The sequence below is a fragment of the Erpetoichthys calabaricus genome, chromosome 13, assembly GCF_900747795.2.
Source record: "Erpetoichthys calabaricus chromosome 13, fErpCal1.3, whole genome shotgun sequence".
Lineage (NCBI taxonomy): Eukaryota > Metazoa > Chordata > Cladistia > Polypteriformes > Polypteridae > Erpetoichthys > Erpetoichthys calabaricus.
The window spans coordinates 27865497-27887506 of record NC_041406.2 but is presented as its reverse complement, the minus strand read 5'-3'; the positions used below and the strand labels follow the sequence as shown (position 1 = coordinate 27887506).

General features: G+C 38.2%; 1 protein-coding gene across 1 annotated transcript in view; it reads left to right on the top strand.

The window, feature by feature from the left end:
* col22a1 (collagen, type XXII, alpha 1) overlaps nt 1-22010 on the top strand; it is a 349052-nt gene that overhangs the window by 278893 nt on the left and 48149 nt on the right. The window contains exons 36-43 of the mRNA XM_028818045.2: nt 538-591; nt 1858-1911; nt 5268-5321; nt 7182-7286; nt 11151-11195; nt 11461-11538; nt 17600-17635; nt 20733-20786. Coding sequence (XP_028673878.1) covers nt 538-591; nt 1858-1911; nt 5268-5321; nt 7182-7286; nt 11151-11195; nt 11461-11538; nt 17600-17635; nt 20733-20786 — 480 coding nt within the window. The remainder of the gene's footprint in view (nt 1-537; nt 592-1857; nt 1912-5267; nt 5322-7181; nt 7287-11150; nt 11196-11460; nt 11539-17599; nt 17636-20732; nt 20787-22010) is intronic.

Sequence of the window (22010 nt, the reverse complement as noted above, 5' to 3'; positions counted from 1 at the left end):
TAAAGTAAGCTAAGGAAAGTGTAGCAAGAAATGTATTATGTTGATTGTATTTTATCATTGTGTGTAGGTCACTGAAACATTGGAAGGTAACTGATCAAAACATAGATATTCACTCTTTCATTTATTACCATTTTTGTATAAGCAACAACTGAAATTAATATGCAATAAAGTTGTTCACAGCATTTTAACTGAGACTGTGAACACCCTTATTTAAGACATGGCAGATGAGGAGGTGATAAGTAATATTTTATTTATTTATTTTTTTGCCAATACTTTTCTGATACCATAATTTAAGCCACCATTAAATGCTAAATTATACCAGTAACGTGAATAAATTTGGGATTAGGACTGACATTTGCTTGACTTTTTTTCTGCTTACTTTGGGAAAACAGTCATCAGTTTAAATAGAGTTCTAATCATTATAGGTAAACACACTAAGCAAATTCATTCACTATTTAAACATTCAAACAACTGCGCAGTGAAAATATCTAATATAAAATGCATTTTTAAAACAATTATGGTTATCTGTTTAAACAGGGAGCAAAAGGAGACCAAGGAGCAAAAGGAGCATCAGGAGAAAATGGAGAACCAGTAAGTTAAGATGCTGTGTTTTAGCCCAAAAGGAAGAACTGTACATCACATATTGTTAAATGCTGTTTTCAAGTGTATAAATAAGGCCTCTTCGGCAGCATCTGTAAAATGTGCACCAATACTTTACTTACAGTATTGTGTCATGTCAAAATTTTAATATGCCAATGGATTTTCATTAGAGGACTTAAAATATTAGTCAAAAATAATTAAAAGGAACTGCTTGCATTAAATGGTCATAAGTAAATTAGACAAAAGCAGCACATAGTAATAAATTAGTGAGATTAAATTGTTTCCTAACAATTTATATAATATTTTAAAATGCATATGGCATTTTTTAATGCGATAAGCAATGTGTATCTAATAATAGAAAAAATGATGCAGAACTAGTTAGGTATAATCTGAGCTGGTTTAGCGCTTGGAATTTGCAATGTAAAAGCTGTAATTTTTTGATCTTCTATGAGCTAAATAAATGCCCAGTGTAAAATGTCTGTCCTCATTTCATGCCCTTTAGCTTTTCCCTGCTAAGAACATTGTGGAACCATTTGATCAACACAGACCTGAAACACATCTCTTCGATATGTGCACCCATGGCTCTTCCTAGTACACTCTGCCTAAGTGGTTCTAGTCGATATTACCAAATTCCTCACCCTGTCAGGGAGAGACAGCTCACCAGACCTGAGCAGAAACCCAATTTTGATCTTGTCCTTTTAATCATTTCCCAGAACATGTGAGGTTAGAGATAGAGATTAACTGCTAAAATCATAATAATTTAGCTCCTGCATCACAGCTTCAGTGTTCTTGTTTCAAATCTCAGCCTGTTCAATTTTACACTACGTTTATACATTCTGTAGGCATTAGTCCATGGATTACTTAGATCTTTTCTTGTTTCATCAATATCCATAAAACACACTTTTGCATGAGGAGAATTTTCTTCAGGATAAATGTGAAATGCAAAGTAACAAATTATCATGTAGTTATGTGTATCCATCTTTTCAGGTCATATCTACTATAGTTGCCATTAGAATGACGATGAACAACCATTTTTAATGTCCTGTTAGACTACTATAAATAACTACTGTCATCATGCATATTTTTAATAAAATTAAATAATTTTTCTAGAAAAACATTCAGTAAGGCTGAATAGGATGGGATTTGATTGTCTCAGAATTGTACTTTTAGTCTTTGTAGAAGTGGGTTTATATCAGTATTCATTCTATTAAACCAGAAATGCTTATATGATCTTTTTTTTTTTGTTTCATTTTATAGGGCCCTCCTGGCCTACAGGGTCCTCAGGGTGCACGTGGATTGCCAGGAAATGTGGTACGTAAATACATCATACAAACATGATAAATAAATAGCATAATAACCATTAACATTCCAAACCCATAGTACAAATTAAAGCATTTGAATTTGCCTGGCAAAGGACTTAAGTTTTACTTTGATTGACTTGGAATTGATATACTGTACATATTTTGGAATTATTGAAAACATTGACCATCATGGAAGTGATGGATTTGGAAACACTACTTTCAGATAGTCAATAACATGCATGAATAAATAAATTAATGTAAATTAATAAATAGTAATAGGACACAAAATTGTCATGGAATGTATGCATTGCAAGAAAAATATAAAGGAATGTACAGGTATCAGAAATGGCATCTTCATCAAAAATAAAGCAAACAAGGAACAATGATACAAGAAGGAACTCAAAGTGCCAACAGAACACAAGATAAGCAAAGCCCTAGCTGCTATGCTGGCTCTACGTTTCGCGTAGGATGACTTATCTACTCTCTTCTTCCTGTCACTATACTCTGGACTTTCTTCCAAACTCTTTTCCTGATCCCAGCCTTGGTTATCTCTACTATGAGGTGGCATTAAACACATCCCAGGGACACTTCTGGCTAACCTCAAAAATTGCTTCCTGATTCAGGAATAGCTCTTGTTTAGCTAAAGAAATATTAGAGTGATACTCCTCCAAGACCAGTGCCATGTGTTGTTGATCTCTGTACCTTTGTCACAGGGCCTTGTCTGTAGGACAGCTTCTGGTATGCTTACTCTAAAAGACCAATGCAATGTCACTTCTCACAGCTGGGGAACCATATACTGCCACTTAATGGAACTGAAACTAACAGACATCTTGAAAGTCCTCCCAAATGTCACCTTGAATAGGTCAACATGTTCCCAATTTTTTTTTTTTGTATTGAGTCCATATGTGGCCTACTTTTGCTGATGAGTTATTTTGCTCTATCAACAGCCCCGTTGAGCTTCACTCTCTTCTTGAGTACAAAGTTGGGAACCCCAGGCCCAGACTGCGTACCATGCCCTCTAGCACTCATGCCAGAAATCTTTAGATGACTCCCGAGGCACTGCTCTCTTTCACTTTGGAGCCCCCAGATGTATTACTTCCAACATGAGCACCAAGTGCCTGCTGCTTCCTAATGGTGCTACTTTTCATACTTGTGGATGTTCCTCTCTTGTGCTCTGCACATCTCCCTGGTCTGTGCCATTGTTGGTGTCATTTTTGAATCTGGTAGTACTATGGCAGCTGAGAAATACTTCTTTTTTTCCACATACAGCTGTTTTTGACACTGAGCAAATTATACATTTTATCAACACAGTAAACTAATTGTTAAACCTTTCTCAACTCTTTTAAATAAAATATTTCTGAAATTAAAATAAAGCTTAAGATTTTCCCTCTTCCTTTTTGAGCTTTTATCTGATTTACACAAGTCAAGTATTTAAGTAAGCAAGAAGAGCTATTTCTGCAGGCTCAAATTCCATCTCTCAGTCGCACGTCTGTTCCTCTGTTTGCATCTGATATGGACAAACAGTCTAGTGCTTATTATAACCCCAGATCAGTAATATGCCTTGATGGATCTACTCTGCATCTGTCATATTTAATGTTCTTGTTGCTCAGCATCACTAATGACAGAACAAATTAATTTAAGTTGGGAAATGGTGAAATTAATTTAGCAGGAATAATTAAGATGCCTGGCTGTATTAGATTCAGACATGCATACATGCCTTGTTTTTAAACATTGTGTTTCTTAATCAGTGTAGTTTTACTTAGCATGTGTGCCTTTAGCCAAATGCAAGTGACTGCAGTGCATATCTTTGCAATTGTTTTACTTTGTCAGTTGTGAAAGCAAATAGCCAAAGTTTCTATATATTTTCAGAAATATTAAGAACACTCTGAAAAGTAAAATAACATCTGTCAAAAACAAAACTAAAAACGCTCTTCATACCAAAATATTATCTGTACATTGACACGAACAAAACAGACCCTCTCATCTTTATATTCAATTCAATTCTGCTTATTTTTATATAGTGCCCTACACTCAATGCAAGCGCAGAGCGCTGTAACAAGTTTACAGATAAATGCAAACTTTACAAATTACTAATTATATAATGAGTACACATAATGACACAGATTTGTTTAAACAGACAGGAAAATGAAATAGTTCAAAAGTGATTAACATAAATGGAGACCTGCAGTATCTACTTATTAACTAACTGCTAAAATATAAATGATTGCCAGTTCACAATGCAGGACAGAAAACAAAACTCAAATCATCAGCATTTGGGGGTCCACTGTCAGTTATTATAGACACAGTCAGAATCCTAGAGATCTCGGCCAAAAGGCCGCCTGCACACTCATTCTACAGTAGTCTGTGCTGGGCCTTCTAATATCATGACGGAATCTTTACATCCAGTGATTTGCAATGCTCCCTTGTATCTCAGATGACTTTCCATAAGCTGGCAGTAGAGAAGTGGCACCGAGTGCAACAACAGGATACAGAGAGGAAAAACAGAATATAGGGGTTTATTACAATTCATAATGATGAATTATATTTTTGTACAAATGACTAACAAACAGAAATTCTGTATACACAACTAATCAGCAGCTGTAATCAGGGTATGCTAGACTAAAATTGTGAGTCTTCAGCAAAGCAGAAAGCAGAGAACAAAAGAGCATCTCTTATATAAGCAATCGGATCATTCCACAGTTTCACTGTCCTGTAATTAGAAGCTCAACCTACCACTTTTATTTTATTAATCTTTGGAATCTTAAGTATGCTGGCATCTTGAGATATTAATGTGTGCGGAGGTTTGTAAATAATTTCAAGTTCAGAGAATTAAGCATGGTCTTAGCCATTTAAGGCTTTATATGTAAGAAGCTAATTTTAAAATCATCCCTAAGCTTAACTGGAACCCAGAGTAACAACTTCAGAACAGAAGTGATGTGTTTGTACTTTCTAGCTCTTATAATAATTCCTGCAGCAGCACTTTGAATTAACTGAATCTTTCATACAGAACATTTTGAACGGCCTGTAAATAATGCATTATACTAGTCCATCCTACTAGAAATAAATGTGAGAATTAGTTTCTTAGTATCTTCAAAAATTTAGAAACTTAATTTAACAATGTTTTTAAGATGGAAAAAACAAAGTTTTATCTAAAATTCAAATGCAGTTAAAGAATAGCAGTTAAAGTTATAATGTTCCTAGATATGATACAAGAGACCAGGCCCTCAAATGTCAACCTTTGAATTTTGAGTTTTGTAAGCTTTGAAACAAATAAGTAAGATAAATGTTAGAATATTAATATTAATATAAAAATAAATATTTTGCTTTTTCAAAAATGTAACCTGTACTTTTTGACTTCTCATTCAGGGCATTCCTGGAATTGATGGCTTATCTGGAAGCGATGGGCAAAAGGGAGAAAAGGTAAAACTAGCAGGATTTTATATTTTATACTCTGAAGAGTAACTTTTGCATAAAACTATTTATAATGCGTAGAGGACTGGCTTATTTTGAGTCAATTTTAATTTTGCTTGCACAACAGAATTTTAAGTCAAACATCTAATGTCATCCATCCATCCATCCATTTTCCAACCCGCTGAATCCGAACACAGGGTCACGGGGGTCTGCTGGAGCCAATCCCAGCCAACACAGGGCACAAGGCAGGAGCCAATCCCGGGCAGGGTGCCAACCCACTGCAGGACACACACAAACACACCCACACACCAAGCACACACTAGGGCCAATTTAGAATCGCCAATCCACCTAACCTGCATGTCTTTGGACTGTGGGAGGAAACCGGAGCGCCCGGAGGAAACCCACGCAGACACGGGGAGAACATGCAAACTCCACGCAGGGAGGACCCGGGAAGCGTACCCAGGTCCCCAGGTCTCCCAACTGCGAGGCAGCAGCGCTACCCACTGCGCCACCGTGCCGCCCCATCTAATGTCAGTTAATCAATAATAAATTCCCTAAAAGAGATATTCCACCCAAAAATGGTATTTCTTTTATATATTACTTACCCCATGTTGTTTCAAGTGTTGGCCAAGAAAAAAAAACACTCTCATGTTTTCATGCAGAATTAGACAAAACAGTTTAAGCTTAAATGGAATGTTGTAGTGACCCATTCTGTCCAATGGCAAATGATATGAATAAGTCCAAGGAAAAGTGCCTCTGTGTGTGTGTGTGATCTCCATGTCTGTCTGGTTGCTATGTTTCTCTTATATGCCATCTGGTATGGAATTTGTAAAAACAGTGGAAATGCACCATCTGTTAGTATGAAAAATTGCAATGCCTTTTATTACTACATGCATTACAAAATACAATCCAGTAGATGGTACACTGCAAACGTTAACACTGAATATGCTGAAATCTACACTGATTACTTAGATTTCAACCTGTCTTAGATGGGTAGCCTACCTAATCCTCCTTAATAAAAGGGCAAGTGTCTGAGTGTCTGTCCACTTGCTACGATTAGGAAGAAAAATGCTAAAATTAGCAAACAGGGTGAAAAAAATAAAAAAATATATAATAAAAATACCAAATAAAGTTTTCAAAATAGGAAAATATGTCTTATCCATCTCTTCTGTGGTCAGACATTATACACTGGCAACAACTGCAGTGTTGAAACTTGCACCCGCTCAGGCCACATGAATGCAGTTTTTAGCTATTAATCCAATGACTAATAACTCTGTATGGTGAGTAATAGATGAGTAAAAATAAAGATAAATTGACAAGCACATAAGGAAACCAAATCCCCGACACAAATAGGCTAGAGTCACTAATCTAGGCCAATCTGGTAGTGACCACAACCACATTTTCTAAGCAAAAACACTTTGACTATAAGAGTGGTCAGTTTGTTAAGCACTGCTGAGAGTAAGGAGTGAAAACGGGTCTCACTATGCAAAGAGAAAAGGGCCGCCGTGAGGAAAGAGGATACCAACTGGACAACCTGTGTATCCAAAAAAAAAAAAAAGCATGATGTTGACGTTGATTATTTAGATTTCAACCCATCTTAAATGGTAACACAGCTAATATTAAATTAATATTTTTGTATAATGGTAAATGTATATGGAATTTTAAATGCTAAATTGAAATTGGTTTGGTGTGTATGAGTATGCACTGTAATAGACTGCCCCCTGCTCAGAGTTGGTCCCTATCATATATACATTGTTTTAGGGATAGGCTTTGGCACCCGGCGATTCTGAATTAGATAAGTAGGTAAGAAAAAGAATGGATTGATATTGAATATAATAATATTTAGTTATTTCAAATAACTCATTACAGGGTGACCCTGGAAAGGAGGGAAAACAAGGACCACCTGGGCCAGCAGGAGAGCAAGGTGAAGCTGGTATCCCAGGATTGCCTGGAAAGGGAAAAGACGGTCAACCCGTAAGCAAATTTTAAATATCTATTTTATTTAAGTGAATGTTAAATGAGAACGCCTGTAATCAAGACCAATATGTAACTACATATTTAATGTATATTCATGAATACGTGGGCCTAGAAAATTATATGGTATGATATAGTACAATGAAGAACAGATAACATTAAAATATTTCTATTGTTTATAATGGAGTGCATGCACTAGTTACTTACATAGCAATTCTCAGTATATTTCAGAATAAATATGCAGTACTTTGTTTTTCCTTTATTTGGATCTGGTTAATGTTGTGTGGGTTTACTTTAAATAAAGCTGAGAACAAATGTGTTTACTTAATTGTGTATGTGTTTGCTTTAAATACAAACTGAGAAGAATTTTATTATCATGTTTAGTCATCTGAAAATAGTTATGGTACCATAGGCAAATGAAATATTATTAATTCCTCTGTTTACTTCAAACTGTGTATTGGAAGGAAATCAAAGATATGGACAGACTGAAGAAACAAAATTATCACAATGGGTATCAGTAAACTAAATAGTTTAAAGTACATTTATATACATAGTATAATAAGTTAAAGTACATTTGTCACAATTTTGCATTCAAGGAGTGAAAGATTAATTACATTTTAAGCCTTTCAGTTAATTGCGACTCTGTCCCTTGATTAATTAATACAGGACTGTGAGAAGATAAAAATGGTGGTATTCAATCTAAATGGTGGCACTATAAATCACTGCAATTGTCATATACAATTCTAGTTGTATAAAATAATTCAACCTGAATATCCTGGAATTCTGTAAAGTGGAAACATCAGTTAAAACTCTCAAGTGACAACAATTGCAAATATTATTAAGAAGTTTAAGGTCCATGGGAATGTAGAAAACGTTTTGGACGTGGCCGCAAAAGGAAAATTAACCCAAGAATGGGTAGAAGGATAGTGAAAATCGTAGGCAAAAGGCCAAGGACAACTTCCAAAGAGATACAAGCTGAACTCTAAGGTCAAAGTCCATCAGTGTCTGATCGCACCATCACTTACTGAGTGACGCTGGGCTCAATAGAAGAAGACGCAGGAGGACTCCACTTTTGAAAGAAAAACATAAAAAAGCCAGACTAGAATTTGCTAAAATGAGTATTGACAAGCCACAATGCTTCTAGGAGAATGTCCTTTTGACGGGTGAGACATAACTGGAACTTTTTGGCAAGTCACATCAGGTGTATGTCCACAGATGAAAAAAATGAAGCTCTCGAAGAAAAGAACACCATAGGTACTGTGAAACATGGAGGAGGCTCAGTTATGTTTTGGGGCTGCAGGGTGATTTGAGTCTGTGCATGGAACAATGAAATCTCAAGACCATTAAGACATTATGGAGTGAGACATACTGCCTAGTGGCAGCTCTCTCAGTCGCAGGTTATGGATCCTCCAAAAGGATAATGACCCAAAACACACAATAAAAAGCACCCAAGAATGACTAAGAACAAAACATTGGACAATTCTGAAGCAGATAAATAGATAGATACTTTATTAATCCCAAGGGGAAATTCACATACTCCAGCAGCAGCATACTGATAAAAAACAATATTAAATTAAAGATTGATTATAATGCAGGTAAAAACAGACAATAACTTTATATAATGTTAACGTTTACACCATCCCGGGTAGAATTGAAGAGTCGCATAGTTTGGGGGAGGAACGATCTCCTCAGTCTGTCAGTGGAGCAGGACAGTGACAGCAGTCTGTCGCTGAAGCTGCTCCTCTGTCTAGAGATGACACTGTTTAGTGGATGCAGTGGATCTTCCATATCTGATAGGAGTCTGCTGAGCGCCCGTCGCTCTGCCACAGATGTCAAACTGTCTAGCTCCATGCCAACAATAGAGCCTGCCTTCCTAACCAATTTGTCCTGGCGTGAGGCGTCTTTCTTCTTAATGCTTCCTCCCCAGCACTATGTTATACTATATATATAGTGCTATACTTCTATGTGCCCTGATTTGAATTGTATGGAACATGCAGTCTGGAGAAGGCCTCCTTCAAACCTGGAAACTCAGGAAGAGTGGACCAAACTACCTGTTGAAAGGTGTAGAAGTCTCATTGAAGGCTCCAGGAATCGTTTGTTTGCTGTGATTGCCTCTAAAGATTGTGCAACAAATCATTAGGTTAAGGGTTCCATCATTTTTTGTCCATGCCACTGTTATTTCTGTTATTATTTTAAATATTCTTTTAACTGAAAACTCTAAAGCAAAGTATGGTCTCCATTAAACACTGAATTAAGAATGGTGGGTGTCAATTACTTTTGTCAGTTTCAAGTTATTTCAGAGACAATTGTGTATTCTTCTTTCTTTCGTGGAAGGGTACCAACAAATTTGTCAATGTTAATTAAAGAGTTCCTAAAGAATAATTTCAGTATTTTTCAAGTTAAAGTAATTTCTTCATAAACATTGTATACATGCATTTGCCATGTGAAATTGTGTTCTTAAGTTAAGCGCTTTCCATAAATTTAATAAAGTGTCTTGACCACACTGCTGCTTTACAATGGAGGGTTATTTGTCACGGAGGAAAAGCTTAAAAACTTACCAAATACAACCATTTTTCAAACCAAGACATTTGCTGAGTATTGACCTGCACCTTTTGTATTTCCAATGCATGTTTGTGACAACAAATGGGATCTGGAAGTAATCGTTTTATCATTTATTCCTGGTATTATTTTCCTTGTGGTAAACATATAAATTCTACTTGCGTATGTGGGTTCTGTCATACATATGGAAATAAATCGAAACAAAACCAACCACGTGGCACAAACAGTTTACTTTGATTTGGTCTTTGAAGTGAAAGCCAAACCCTAGGGGGGCAAAACGTTGTTGCACAGGAAGATTAAGAGCTGAGCTATTGCGCACAGCTGGTCGTCTTTTAAAATTGTTGAATGTCATAATAGTGGTGTTTTTTGTTCAAAAATGACATGTATAAACTATCTAAAAATGATTTTGTAATCGCAAGATGCAGATTAATACTCGACAACTGTCTTGGCTTGAAAAATTGATATACAGTATTTGCTACATTCTTAAGCTTTTCCTCCATGTCCCATAGCCTCCAAAGTAAGGCACGAGTGCAGGGAACATATTTTTTAGAGTTATAGAATGTGTTTAACTTTAGAACACAATTTTGTATGGTTTTATACATTTTTGTGTCGTATTTGTCTAGTCATCTTCTCATGTTCAGTCTGTCAATGAATGAAATTCTTGCCTCCACCCAATCTTTTAAGAGACAGTTGGTTTTCAGGTTAAGTCTGAATGGATCCAGGAGACATTTTGTGATTGATGTGGATGTGGGATCTAATCCCGGATCCTTTATACTATGTAGCAACGTCTCTGGTCCTACAGTTACAGTAGATGAACATAATGTTTAAAATGTATTCAATAACATTGTCTTTAACAAATTTTAAACTAATCAACCTCTGCAGTTTTCTGCATTTTATGAACTGTATTCATTAATTATGAGCAACAGACCCTTACATTAAAGGATGATGGATATATTTTTTATTTATACTGATAGTGATGTTAAAAATATATACTGCATATAATGTAATAACTACAATAATATATTTATACACATACCTTTCTTTAAAAGGTTTAACTGTAAATCAAAAAAACATAAATCTCTCCCAATAAATTCAAAGCTGAATTTCTGATTGTTTAATAGATAAGTATTTGGTTTTCAATTATGCTTATTTAACACAAATCCCCGCAATGAAAGATATTATTCTTATATTTACCTTTGTAAAACAAAGTTAGAAGAATTGCTTAGTGCTTAAAAATAGAAAGGGCAGTGTCCCGAGCCTGAGTTACAATGTTTAACCTTCTGATTATGGATGTTTGTATTTTAGGGAGAGCCTGGTGCTCAAGGCCTGCCAGGGCCACAAGGACCCAAGGTAAGCACAACAAAGAAATGCCTCTTTATAGCTTATTGTTGTAATATATACTTATGCATGTAATAAATTAAGTTAAAATAAAAAGTCTGTTAACAGGCAAGTAAGTTATGGAACACATAATGAATGTTTACATTAGATGTCCTTTTAGAAAATTTGTATTTATTATGCCTTATGGAATATATTGACCAAATTAATTGCATTAAATTACAGTTTGTTTATATATGTGCTTCAGTATATAATGTGTGAATTTTGTAATGTTCCTCAGGGTGAAGCTGGGTCTCCTGGATTATCTGGACGTATTGGAGAGAGGGGTCCACCTGGAACAGGGCTGCCGGGACCACCTGTAAGAGTGTATTTGTAAATTTGAGCTTAAATTAGCCGTTCAATAAGAATACTTTACATACTTTACTTTAAAACTTCCCAGAGTTCCATCAGGTTTTTTGTTGAACATTCATGTTACAATCTTCTCATTCTAGCCCATTGCAAAGGTGCTCACTGTGAGGATCGTGAGGGCCAGTTTTGAGTAAACTGAGGTTCTGCCATATGAGAGGAACGAGCTTCAGATAATGGGTGCTTTGTGACATGGTGTATTATCCAACTATATGTATCAACTCTGAAAGCTAAATTGTGACCATAAAGGGTTTCACATGGTCAGTAACAATTTTTAGGCACACACCGTGGCATTCACATGACATACAATAAGTATTAAGAGGCCTAATGTCTGCCAAAAAAATATTCCGCACCACCAGTCTGTAGCGATGACATTGGGCAGGATTGCAGGAATTGTGCCTTATTCTGAACCTACTATCGGCATTATGTAGTCTTAAATTGTTCAGTTTGGGTGATCACATGCTTCAACCTCCTGTTCTTAGCTAACAGGAATAGAACTCTGCATGTTTTTTCTGCTCTTTGGTTATCCATTAGCTTTGACAATCTATTATACTGTTGTTGTCCTGTTGCTACCACGTGACGGCCAGAAGTTTCAATGCATTACATCATTGGAATGATGCTATTTAAGATTGTCCCAAGCTAGCCCCATCATTTAAGTTTTGGGAAGCTGGTTTGAACTTCTCCTGTACATTTAGCTAGTGATTCAAGACATTCTAGGATGTTGGGATGTTGCCTGTGTGACAGTTTCCAGTCCTCTCAACTCCTTGAACCCTCTGACCACTCGTCAGACACCAGGTAAAAGTCCAATAATTATTTATTTGGACAATAATAAAGTGCACAAAGCACCTACACTCCAAAATTTTCATAAACAATAACTATAATCAATAATCAATCACAATCCTCCACTCCCAGACGCGTTGCCACCCTTCCACCCAGCTCAGCTCAACGCTCTGGTGTTTCACTGTCCTTTTTATAGTCCTTGACCCGGAAGCATTTCACCCTCTCTGTCCATGTGACCTGGAACACTTCCGGGTCAGATAAAAAAATTCTTCTTTTCTTCGCCCAGGAAGCACATCATTCCCTTTGTCCATGTGACTCTGACGTACTTCCTGGTCATAAGGCAAATAGTCTCTGTACCTCCCTGTAGCGTCCTCTAGCGGGCCCCAAGGTATCCAACAGGGCTGGTAATAAAAACTACAATGTCCAGTATTCCCTGCTGGCATTCAGGGCACCTCCATGCTGCAGGAAGGGCTCCACCTGGCGGCCTGGTGGTATTGGCCGGGATGAAAGGCCAGCCACATATCACACCTGTTAGGTGACTTTGAGTTTTGGTATGCATTTTGGCTTTTGGACTTTTCAGATTTGCTTCCTTTTGGCTCTAGGCCCACTGACCATTTCATGCATTTTTTTTTCTGTTTCATCCCCTGGTCCTTGCACCTTTTTAACCTTCAGGTTAATGAAACATTCTGCACTTGCACGTGGTGATGAGTGCTGTGCAAAAACAAAGTTTTTTGTACCATTGTATTGTATTTCTAAGGTGGCAATGATAGATTGGCTCTCTAGCTGTGTGAAGAAGATTACTTGTGTTCTGCTTTGGGTGTTGTACTTACTCAATTTTTTGACACCCATTGCATGCCCAGCCTACCTGGAAGGGGATCTGTCTCTGAATTGCCTTTCCCAAGATTCTTCCATTCCCCAACCCCAAAAAAAAAGTTTTTTTTTATTTTTTGAGTTTTTTCTTATCTTCTTATGGAGTCAAGGCAGGGGGACAGTCAAAACCAGGGACTGTTAAAGCCCATTGAGGCTACAAAAAATAACTTGTTCTTGTTGTTGTTTACCATTACCCACGTTGGCAGGATAACCATGCTCGAAGTCACATATATCAGATAAGTTGCCCATACTGACAGTAGGTTAACCATCAGGTAAACGTCTTGACTGTATCTGCATGATACGTATGTACTGAGTCGTGTCAGCAAAGCTACCTGAATTCTCAAGGTTTGGATGTAAAAGTGACTTTCACCCCAGTCAATAATACGAAATAGAAAAAAGAAAATCAGTCAGAAATGTTTTTTTTTGTTGTTGTTACCAAGTTTTAGTTGAAAAACTTTTATTCTGTTTAGTTTGTCTTTTTATTTTCATGTAAAAATGACAGCTCATGCATAATTGCTTTTAGTGTGAAACAAGTAATAAATCAACAGCAACTACACGTTTCTCCCAAAAAATGCAAATGCCACAAAATGGGAAGTTGAAATGTTCCAAGTTGGGACTCCAAAAACTCCCATAACATGTGAATACAGAAAAAGTTTATAGAAAAACATATGATTCTAAATTTGGTTATTGTCTTTATGTATATGTGAATGTGCCCAGTGCTGCTCAACTTTGTGTAATGATACAGTAATCCCTCGCTATATCGCGCTTCGCCTTTCGCGGCTTCACTCTATCGCGGATTTTATATGTAAGCATATTTAAATATATATCGCGGATTTTTTGCTGGTTCGCGGATTTCTGCGGACAATGGGTCTTTTAATTTTTGGTACATGCTTCCTCAGTTGGTTTGCCCAGTTGATTTCATACAAGGGACGCTATTGGCAGATGGCTGAGAAGCTACCCAACTTACTTTTCTCTCTCTCTCTCTTGCACTGACTTTCTCTGATCCTGACGTAGGGGGTGTGAGCAGGGGGGCTGTTCGCACACCTAGACAATACGGACGCTCGTCTAAAAATGCTGAAAGATTATCTTCACGTTGCTACCTTCTGTGCAGCTGCTTCGTGAAGCAACATGCTGCACGGTGCTTCACATACTTAAAAGCTCGAAGGGCACGTATTGATTTTTGCTTGTTTGTTTTTCTCTGTCTCTCTCTCTCTCTCCCTGCTCCTGACGGAGGGGGTGTGAGCTGCCGCCTTCAACAGCTTTGTGCCGTGGTGCTTCGCATACTTAAAATCCAAACAGCCCTATTGATTTGTTTGCTTTCCTCTCTCTTTCTGACATTCTGTGCTCCTGACGCGCACTCCTTTGAAAAGGAAGATATGTTTGCATTCTTTTAATTGTGAGACGGAACTGTCATCTCTGTCTTGTCATGGAGCACAGTTTAAACTTTTGAAAAAGAGACAAATGTTTGTTTGCAGTGTTTGAATAACATTCCTGTCTCTCTACAACCCCTTGTGTTTCTGCGCAAATCTGTGACCCAAGCATGACAATATAAAAATAACCATATAAACATATGGTTTCTACTTCGCGGATTTTCTTATTTCGCGGGTGGCTCTGGAACACAACCCCCGCGATGGAGAAGGGATTACTGTATTATGTAAAAAGCCAATTTACAAAATGATTACAAACTAGCCAACCCGCGGCGTAGCATACGCCGCATAATTATTTATTGATGGGTGAACACTTCTTGAAAGACACAGTTGTCCAAATGGGGTGGGTTTGAGGCTATGACTGTGAGTGAATGAAAAGATGGAACTCTGGAGAGAGCAACATAAAATTGTCTGTGACTGAAAACTGGTTTTGGCAGATACAGGCATATCTTTTTGAAAGTTTGTACCCGTGCCTTATTAATTGTCATTGCAAAGGCCAATCTAACAGGAAATTGTCTGCGTGTAAAAGTAAAAGGTAAATTTGAATCTGATGGGGTCAGGGATATCCGGGGAATAAGGACAGTTTGTGAGGTAGCAGCTGCGATAGTCTTGCACTCCAGTACATTACGGTGAATGCTGGTAACAGAAAGTCTAGTGCCATTACAGAGACCTTTTGCTGGCAGTAGGTTTCTGAGAAGCATGATGACTGAACCAATTTTAATTTTGAGTTTATGCGGAGGCATGCCAGTGGGAGTAAGACTATTAAGAAATTCTTCAGGGAATGAAAGTTGATCTGCGGGATCGTCTGTGACGATGGAGTCAATGCTGGTGAAAGTCACTTTGTCGGTAGGGATAAGTTTCAGCACTTGTTCATTAAGGTGTAGTGAGTCTTCGTTGGTGTCACTGAATATAGCTTGTGTACTGAGTTGTTCCAGAGTGACAGTTGAGAAGTCGATGTCGCCATATAGTTGTTGAATGGGATCAGAAATAAAAGGAAAACAATGTGAAGGCAATGTCACAGGTGTTCCGTTTGTCCCGTCTCCAACATCGAGGAGCCATTTTGCGAAATGTTGTTCTTCAGGAAGAATCTCTCATATTTGTCGTCAGTGTAAGAACATGCATGTGACGCCACAAAGGTTGCTTGTTAATGCAACTGACGACAGTAAGTGCTCAGGAGCCACGCATAATGACGGGGAGAATTTGTCGAAAATCTCCACCCAATAGTATTGTTTTGCCTCCAAATAGCTGCATGTCACCTGTGAGGTCACGTAATAACCTGTCAACTGCCTGGAATGCGTATATGCATGTGTCATTGGCACCTCGTCCCATATTATCAATTTGGATTGCAGAAGATGTAGAGCGTGTGGCGAGGTAGGTTTGGTGTTGCATGTGGAAGTCTCAACGGTATTTTAAAAACGGAATGTGCAGTTCATCCACTCGGTAACAATGTTGCAGGTTTTCCTGTAGATGCTACGGTTGTAGGAATGTCTCCCCTAGCTCTGATGGTATGAATCAGGGTTTTGTAGACAAAGGTTTTCCCTGATCCTGCAGGACCATCTAAGAAGAAGCATGTTTGTCGGGGATGGGAATCACTGTATACAGTGTGTAAAACAGTGTCAACAGCGTGTTTCTGTTCTGTGTTGAGTTTGTCATAGTGTTCCGGGAGGAGGGTTAGAGTTGGCGGCCAGGGCTCTGCCGTGCGTATCCCATGACGCAGGAGGAGCGTTAGAGTTGGCGGGCAGGACTCTGTCTTGCATGCGTGGACGCAGGAGGAGGGTTAGAGTTGGTGGGCGGTGCTCTGTCTTGTGTATCCCATGACGCGGGAGGAGGGTTAGAGTTGGCGGGCAGGGCTCTGTCTTGCGTGCGTGCAAATTCCATGGTCGGGCGACTTGATGGATTATATATAGAAAAGCAGCCGGAAATGAAAAGAACAATGAAAAGTCAACGTGGCTCAGAGGTGCATGTGGACTGTAGCAGAGACAAAAGCGACTGAGGCGGTGTTTGATGAGGTGTTGCGTGCTGGCACATGAGCAGGCAGTGTGCATACCTCGAGAGCGAGGGTGGATGCGGGAGGAGGGTTAGAGTTGGCGGGCGGGGCTCTGTTGTGCATAGCCCATGACACGGGAGGAGGGTTAGAGTTGGCGGGCGGGGCTCTGTCGTGCGTGTGTGCGTATCCTATGGTCGAGCGACTTGATGGATTATATATAGAAAAGCAGCCGGAAATGAAAAGAACAATGAAAAGTCAATGTGGCTCAGAGGTGCATGTGGACTGTAGCAGAGACGAAAGCGACTGAGGCGGTGTTTGGTCAGGTGTTGCATGCTGGCACATGAGCAGGCAGTGTGCATGCCTCGAGAGCGAGGGTGAGCGTGGGAGGAGGGTTAGCGTTGGCGGGCGGGGCTCTGTCGTGCGTATCCCATGACGCGGGAGGAGGGTTAGAGTTGGCGGGCGGGGCTCTGTCATGCATATCCCATGGTCTTAGAGTTGGTGGGCGTGGCTCTGTCGTGCGTATCCCATGGTCTCTGTCTTGTATGCCATGGTCGGCTGCTTAGTGAATTGTTGGTGGGCGGGGCTCTGTCTTGCATCTTGCGTGCCATGGTCAGCTGCTTAGTGAATTGTATATATAGATATTTACTGTTAGAACCTGACATTTTAAAATTTATTTAATTAATTAAAACACTACTCTGTTTTGCTTTGACAACTGTGTAGGAACTGAACCACATAGTACTCATTATAAGCAAATACAAAACTCTCAAAATTGTTAAAAGCATCAGTTTCCAGTTCAGTAAATAAAGCATCATATAAATAAAAAAATCAAAATATGTTGGATGGTTTAGAATAACAGACTGTAAGAAATAAAGTCATATAGTCCATCCTTTCAGACTCTGCGAAAAATCAGTTTCACCAAGTAATGAATGTTTTCTTTATGTTGGTTTTAGGGACCTCCTGGTAGTCAAGGAGAAAAAGGGCCACAGGTAAGAAGCTTAACTCATTTATAACTCAACAACATTGTTTTTACTAAATGAATCTTCTACATAAAACATAAGTATAGGGCAATGGCCTATACTGCACACAGTATTCTGTTCTTTTGCACTTGTGTGACTTCCATTATATGTGGACTGGCTGCTCTAGTTGATGTATGGTTTATTCTGATTAAATTCTGAAATACTAGTTATGGTATTCCTAATGTAATCAACACATTTTTATACTTGACAGAATTCCCATTTTTGTATACCATATTTGATGGTAGTGGTATCGTCACTTAGGATATTTTCCTACCTTCAGGGACATGGGTTCAGTTTTCACCCTGGCCATTATCTTTGTTGATTTTAAACATTATCTTTATGTCAGTCAGCATATTCTTCAGGAATTCTTTTCTCTTGTCCTACATCCCTAAGATATTCATGTTTGATTGATTAGTAACTCCAAATTTGCCTGATAAGAGTGAGCATGTATATGTGTCTACCCTACAATGGACTGCAGTCCTATTCAAGGTTCCATAAGCCAAGCTACCTTCTTGCAATTTTGTCATTGAAGGATTGGGTTTAGGGAACAGATAAATCATTTGGCTTAGTGATGCTTCCTGTTTATTCTTCTGTCATACTTCATATGCCTAATGCTCAGGTCTGCTGGAATAGATTTTCTCTTCTTGTAAAGCTGTAATTTAAAAAGCAGGCACAAAAGTTGATGGATAGATATTATTGATAGTTTCCAAGGTAAGCTTCCGAGAAATAAAATAAACATCTTAGGACTTTTTATTGATTGTAAGCAGTAATAAAATGAATAAACAGTCAGCACATAACAGGTCCTTATCCAATGGAGGTCCTAGAAGCAGGGCATTCCCCTTATCAATTAACAATTGAACACCGCAAGCCTGCAGCACCATGTGCCTCAGATGTGATGCATGCTTAGTACAATAAATTCAAGAATGGAGTAAGTGTTCAGAACAACTCAACATGCAACCACTCAGTTTCCTGGAAGGTACATTAGGAAGAATGAGGGCACACAGTAGTGGCTTCACATATTGTGTGGACAATATCACACAGAGAACCATAGATACATGGAATAAGTAGTGTAGTAGACAGTAGGTTTTTAGGGACTTTCAAAACTCAACGATCTACACCACTACCACCCGATCAAAGCACCATGCAGTCCCTATATTGATGGATTGAAGGCCTGAGGTCCACATGACCATCATCGTGTAATTCTTCCATGTGAAGCCTGAAAACCATGAGGACTGATTGAGATCATTTATGTTAGGTAGAATGCCCAGTGATGGTTGGGTGGTCTCGTGGCCTTGGAACCCCTGCAGATTTAGTTTTTTGTGTGTTTTTTCTGTCCTCCCTGGCCATCAGACCTTACTTTTATCCTATGTTAATTACTATTGCCTAATTTTATTTATATATTTTTTTCTTCATCCTGTAAAGCACTTTGAGCTACATCATTTGCATGAAAATGTGCTATAGAAATAAATGTTGTTGTTGATGTTATTTTGGAAGAATTAAGTGGATAGGACTTGCAAGCTTTCTTGGGCTGAACAGCCTGTGCTCATCCAGATTGTTCTAATGTTTTAATATTCTAATATGTAAACCTGGTGGCAACTTCTCCACTGCTTTCCTTCTTCTGTGATACTCCCTCGCCACCCTTCGTCGTGTTTGCAGCCCTGAACATTACAAATATTTTTAACTAATATTAGGTTTACTCATTTTTTTCAAATAAATATAAAGCCTCAATAAAGGGGGCTTTAAAACACTGACAAAGCTTGCAAAGCAGTGTCCAAATGTCTGCTCATAATAACTACACAGTGTACACCCAATGTCAACCTGCTTGAATAAATATTTATACTATGTTATGGATGATAATTTATTTTTTACAGCATTAATTTGTTGTTAGCAATAGCTAACACTTCTGGATTGCACTAAGGAGCCCAGAGTTCACATCCCACCGGGCTCCCATAGCCCTGTTCAGACCTTACTGGCTACAAAATGACTGCCTTCTCAACTTTTAAGGCAAAGTGGTGGCTCTGTGGCTAATGGTCTGTGCTGGTATCTGGAAGGTTGTTGGTTCAAATCCTGTTACTGCCAGAAGGGATCTTACTCTATTGGGCCCTTAAAGCAAGGCCCTAAAAGTGAAAAAAATTGCTCCAGAGGCACTGTACGATTTATGACCCATCACTCTGACCCCCAAAGTTTCCCCTCAGGGATTAACTAAGTATATCAAAACAAAAAATATAATTTTTAATTTTTTTTTTGTTAACAGCAAAGTAATTGGTTTCAACAATAGGGACTAAAACCTCTTACATACAAAAATATTAATGTTTATGGCCATTGTACATTTTCATACAGACGGAAAAGTAAACCTTGTAGCAGCTACTTAAAATAATTAAGACTGAGAGCAGATGGTTACAGTGACCAAACTTTGCCTCTATAAACATCACGTGACTGTCAATTAGGCTTGCACGTTTTCTCATGGCAACATTCTTCACATTTTATTTTCAAACTTGGAGCGCAGGTGGATTGAGCAGTTTGCTCAGGGTCACCACAATGAGAAATGAACAGCATCCTTGTTGTTTAAAGTCCAAAGTCCTTCCCAGTATGCCTTCCCAGTGGTTTGAAATTCAAGAGTTTGGATTTGGGAGTAATCATTTTTTTTACACACAATAGTTTTCCAAAAAATACTGAATATTACATTTCTGAAAATTTGCACAAGATTTACAGCAGTAAAATTACTTGGCATTGAACAAAAGTGAATTTCAGAAAAGCAAAGTGGACGCACATTTTGTGTGTATTCTGTACCTTTTATAATGTATTCAATGCAGAATTTTTAAAAACTAAATTACTAACCAGAATTATACCGTACATGGTCATGTACTTAAAAAAATAGCTGCAATAAAAATTACTAAAATGTTCTGCATTTTTTTGTATGTTTTTACTGAAAGTGAATGTATAAGTATATACTACAATTTTAGCACTGTACAGCATATTCATATTTTTAAATTAAGAAAAACATACAATGTTTCAGTGTTGCATTCAGGCAACTTTAAGATACTCGTATGCTTATATTTTCCATCAGGGTATCAGAGGTGTACCTGGAGTTGCTGGTCCACAAGGTCCTCCTGGGCATAACGTAAGTGTCTGCATGCTTTAAAAAAATATTGTTTTGTTTGGGTCAAGTGGTTCAAAATGGCAAATTTATTCAAAGCTAAATGTACAACACAATAAAGTGTAGCAGGAAGTGAAGTAAAGGGATCTGAATACTTTCTAAATCCACTGTGTATATCTACTATACATATATATGTATATCTACTTATATAATACACTACCGTGGCTGTCCATTTGTCTGTCCAGAATTTTAAATCACCTGTAGCTTGCAAACCGTTTGACCTATTGACCTGAAACTTGGTACACATGTACAACATGACGCCTACTATCCGCTTTCGCGGTGATGATTGACCTCCAAGGTTATTCCTCTTTTTATTTTTATTTTATTTTTTTGTAGAATCAACTCTCGGCAGCAGCCAGCAGGGCGGCCGTGCGGTGCATGCATACGGGCGCCGTTCTCATCCCTACCACCTTTGCTGTCACTTCCCCTACCTCTCCATATCTTAAATTATTCTTGAGGCAGATTGAAGACTTCAGTGCCAGCTTAAGTGAAAAATTAAGGAAAATGTACTAAGTAATTGCAACATAAACACTGACTTAATCAGTTTGAAAAGATGCCGATGAAAGCAGAGAAGAAGCGGGCCGCTAGGGTGGACAAATGAAGAGCTGCTCACAAAGCAGCAAGTATATCAACCTCTGAGCAAACGAATGCTAAACTTACAGAGAAAGAGGATGAAAACTAGGAATGCTCAAGTCGAGTGTATTCCGTGCAGTGTGCCGTTACTGGTATATATATATATATATATATATATATATATATATATATATATATATATACTAGGGGGCGCTACCCTCTGCTCACTTCACTCGCCCACCCCCAGGTTTGGTTTACCGGATATACAATTTAAAGAGATTGTTATTTTCATGGGAATTGTTACACATGCATTATTTTCACTTTTACTTTAAAACTTTTGTAAAAACAATATTTGTCCTTTATTTCCGGCCCCGGGCGTGGTTAAATCTCTCTCACGCGGGACGTATAATGCTGCTCGTGTTGTGAAGGTGGGGCTGAATGCACGTTAAGGAGTTGCCGTCGGATCATCTGCTGGTGAGCTGCGTGTTCTGCTTGTCATTGTTTTAAGAGCTGAGAACACATGAAGTGTGACTGCCAAAAGCATTCCAACAACAGCTAGGTTAGATGTCCGTGAACTTGTTTTAAATTGTTTGTAAGTAGGGTGTGACGTGCAAA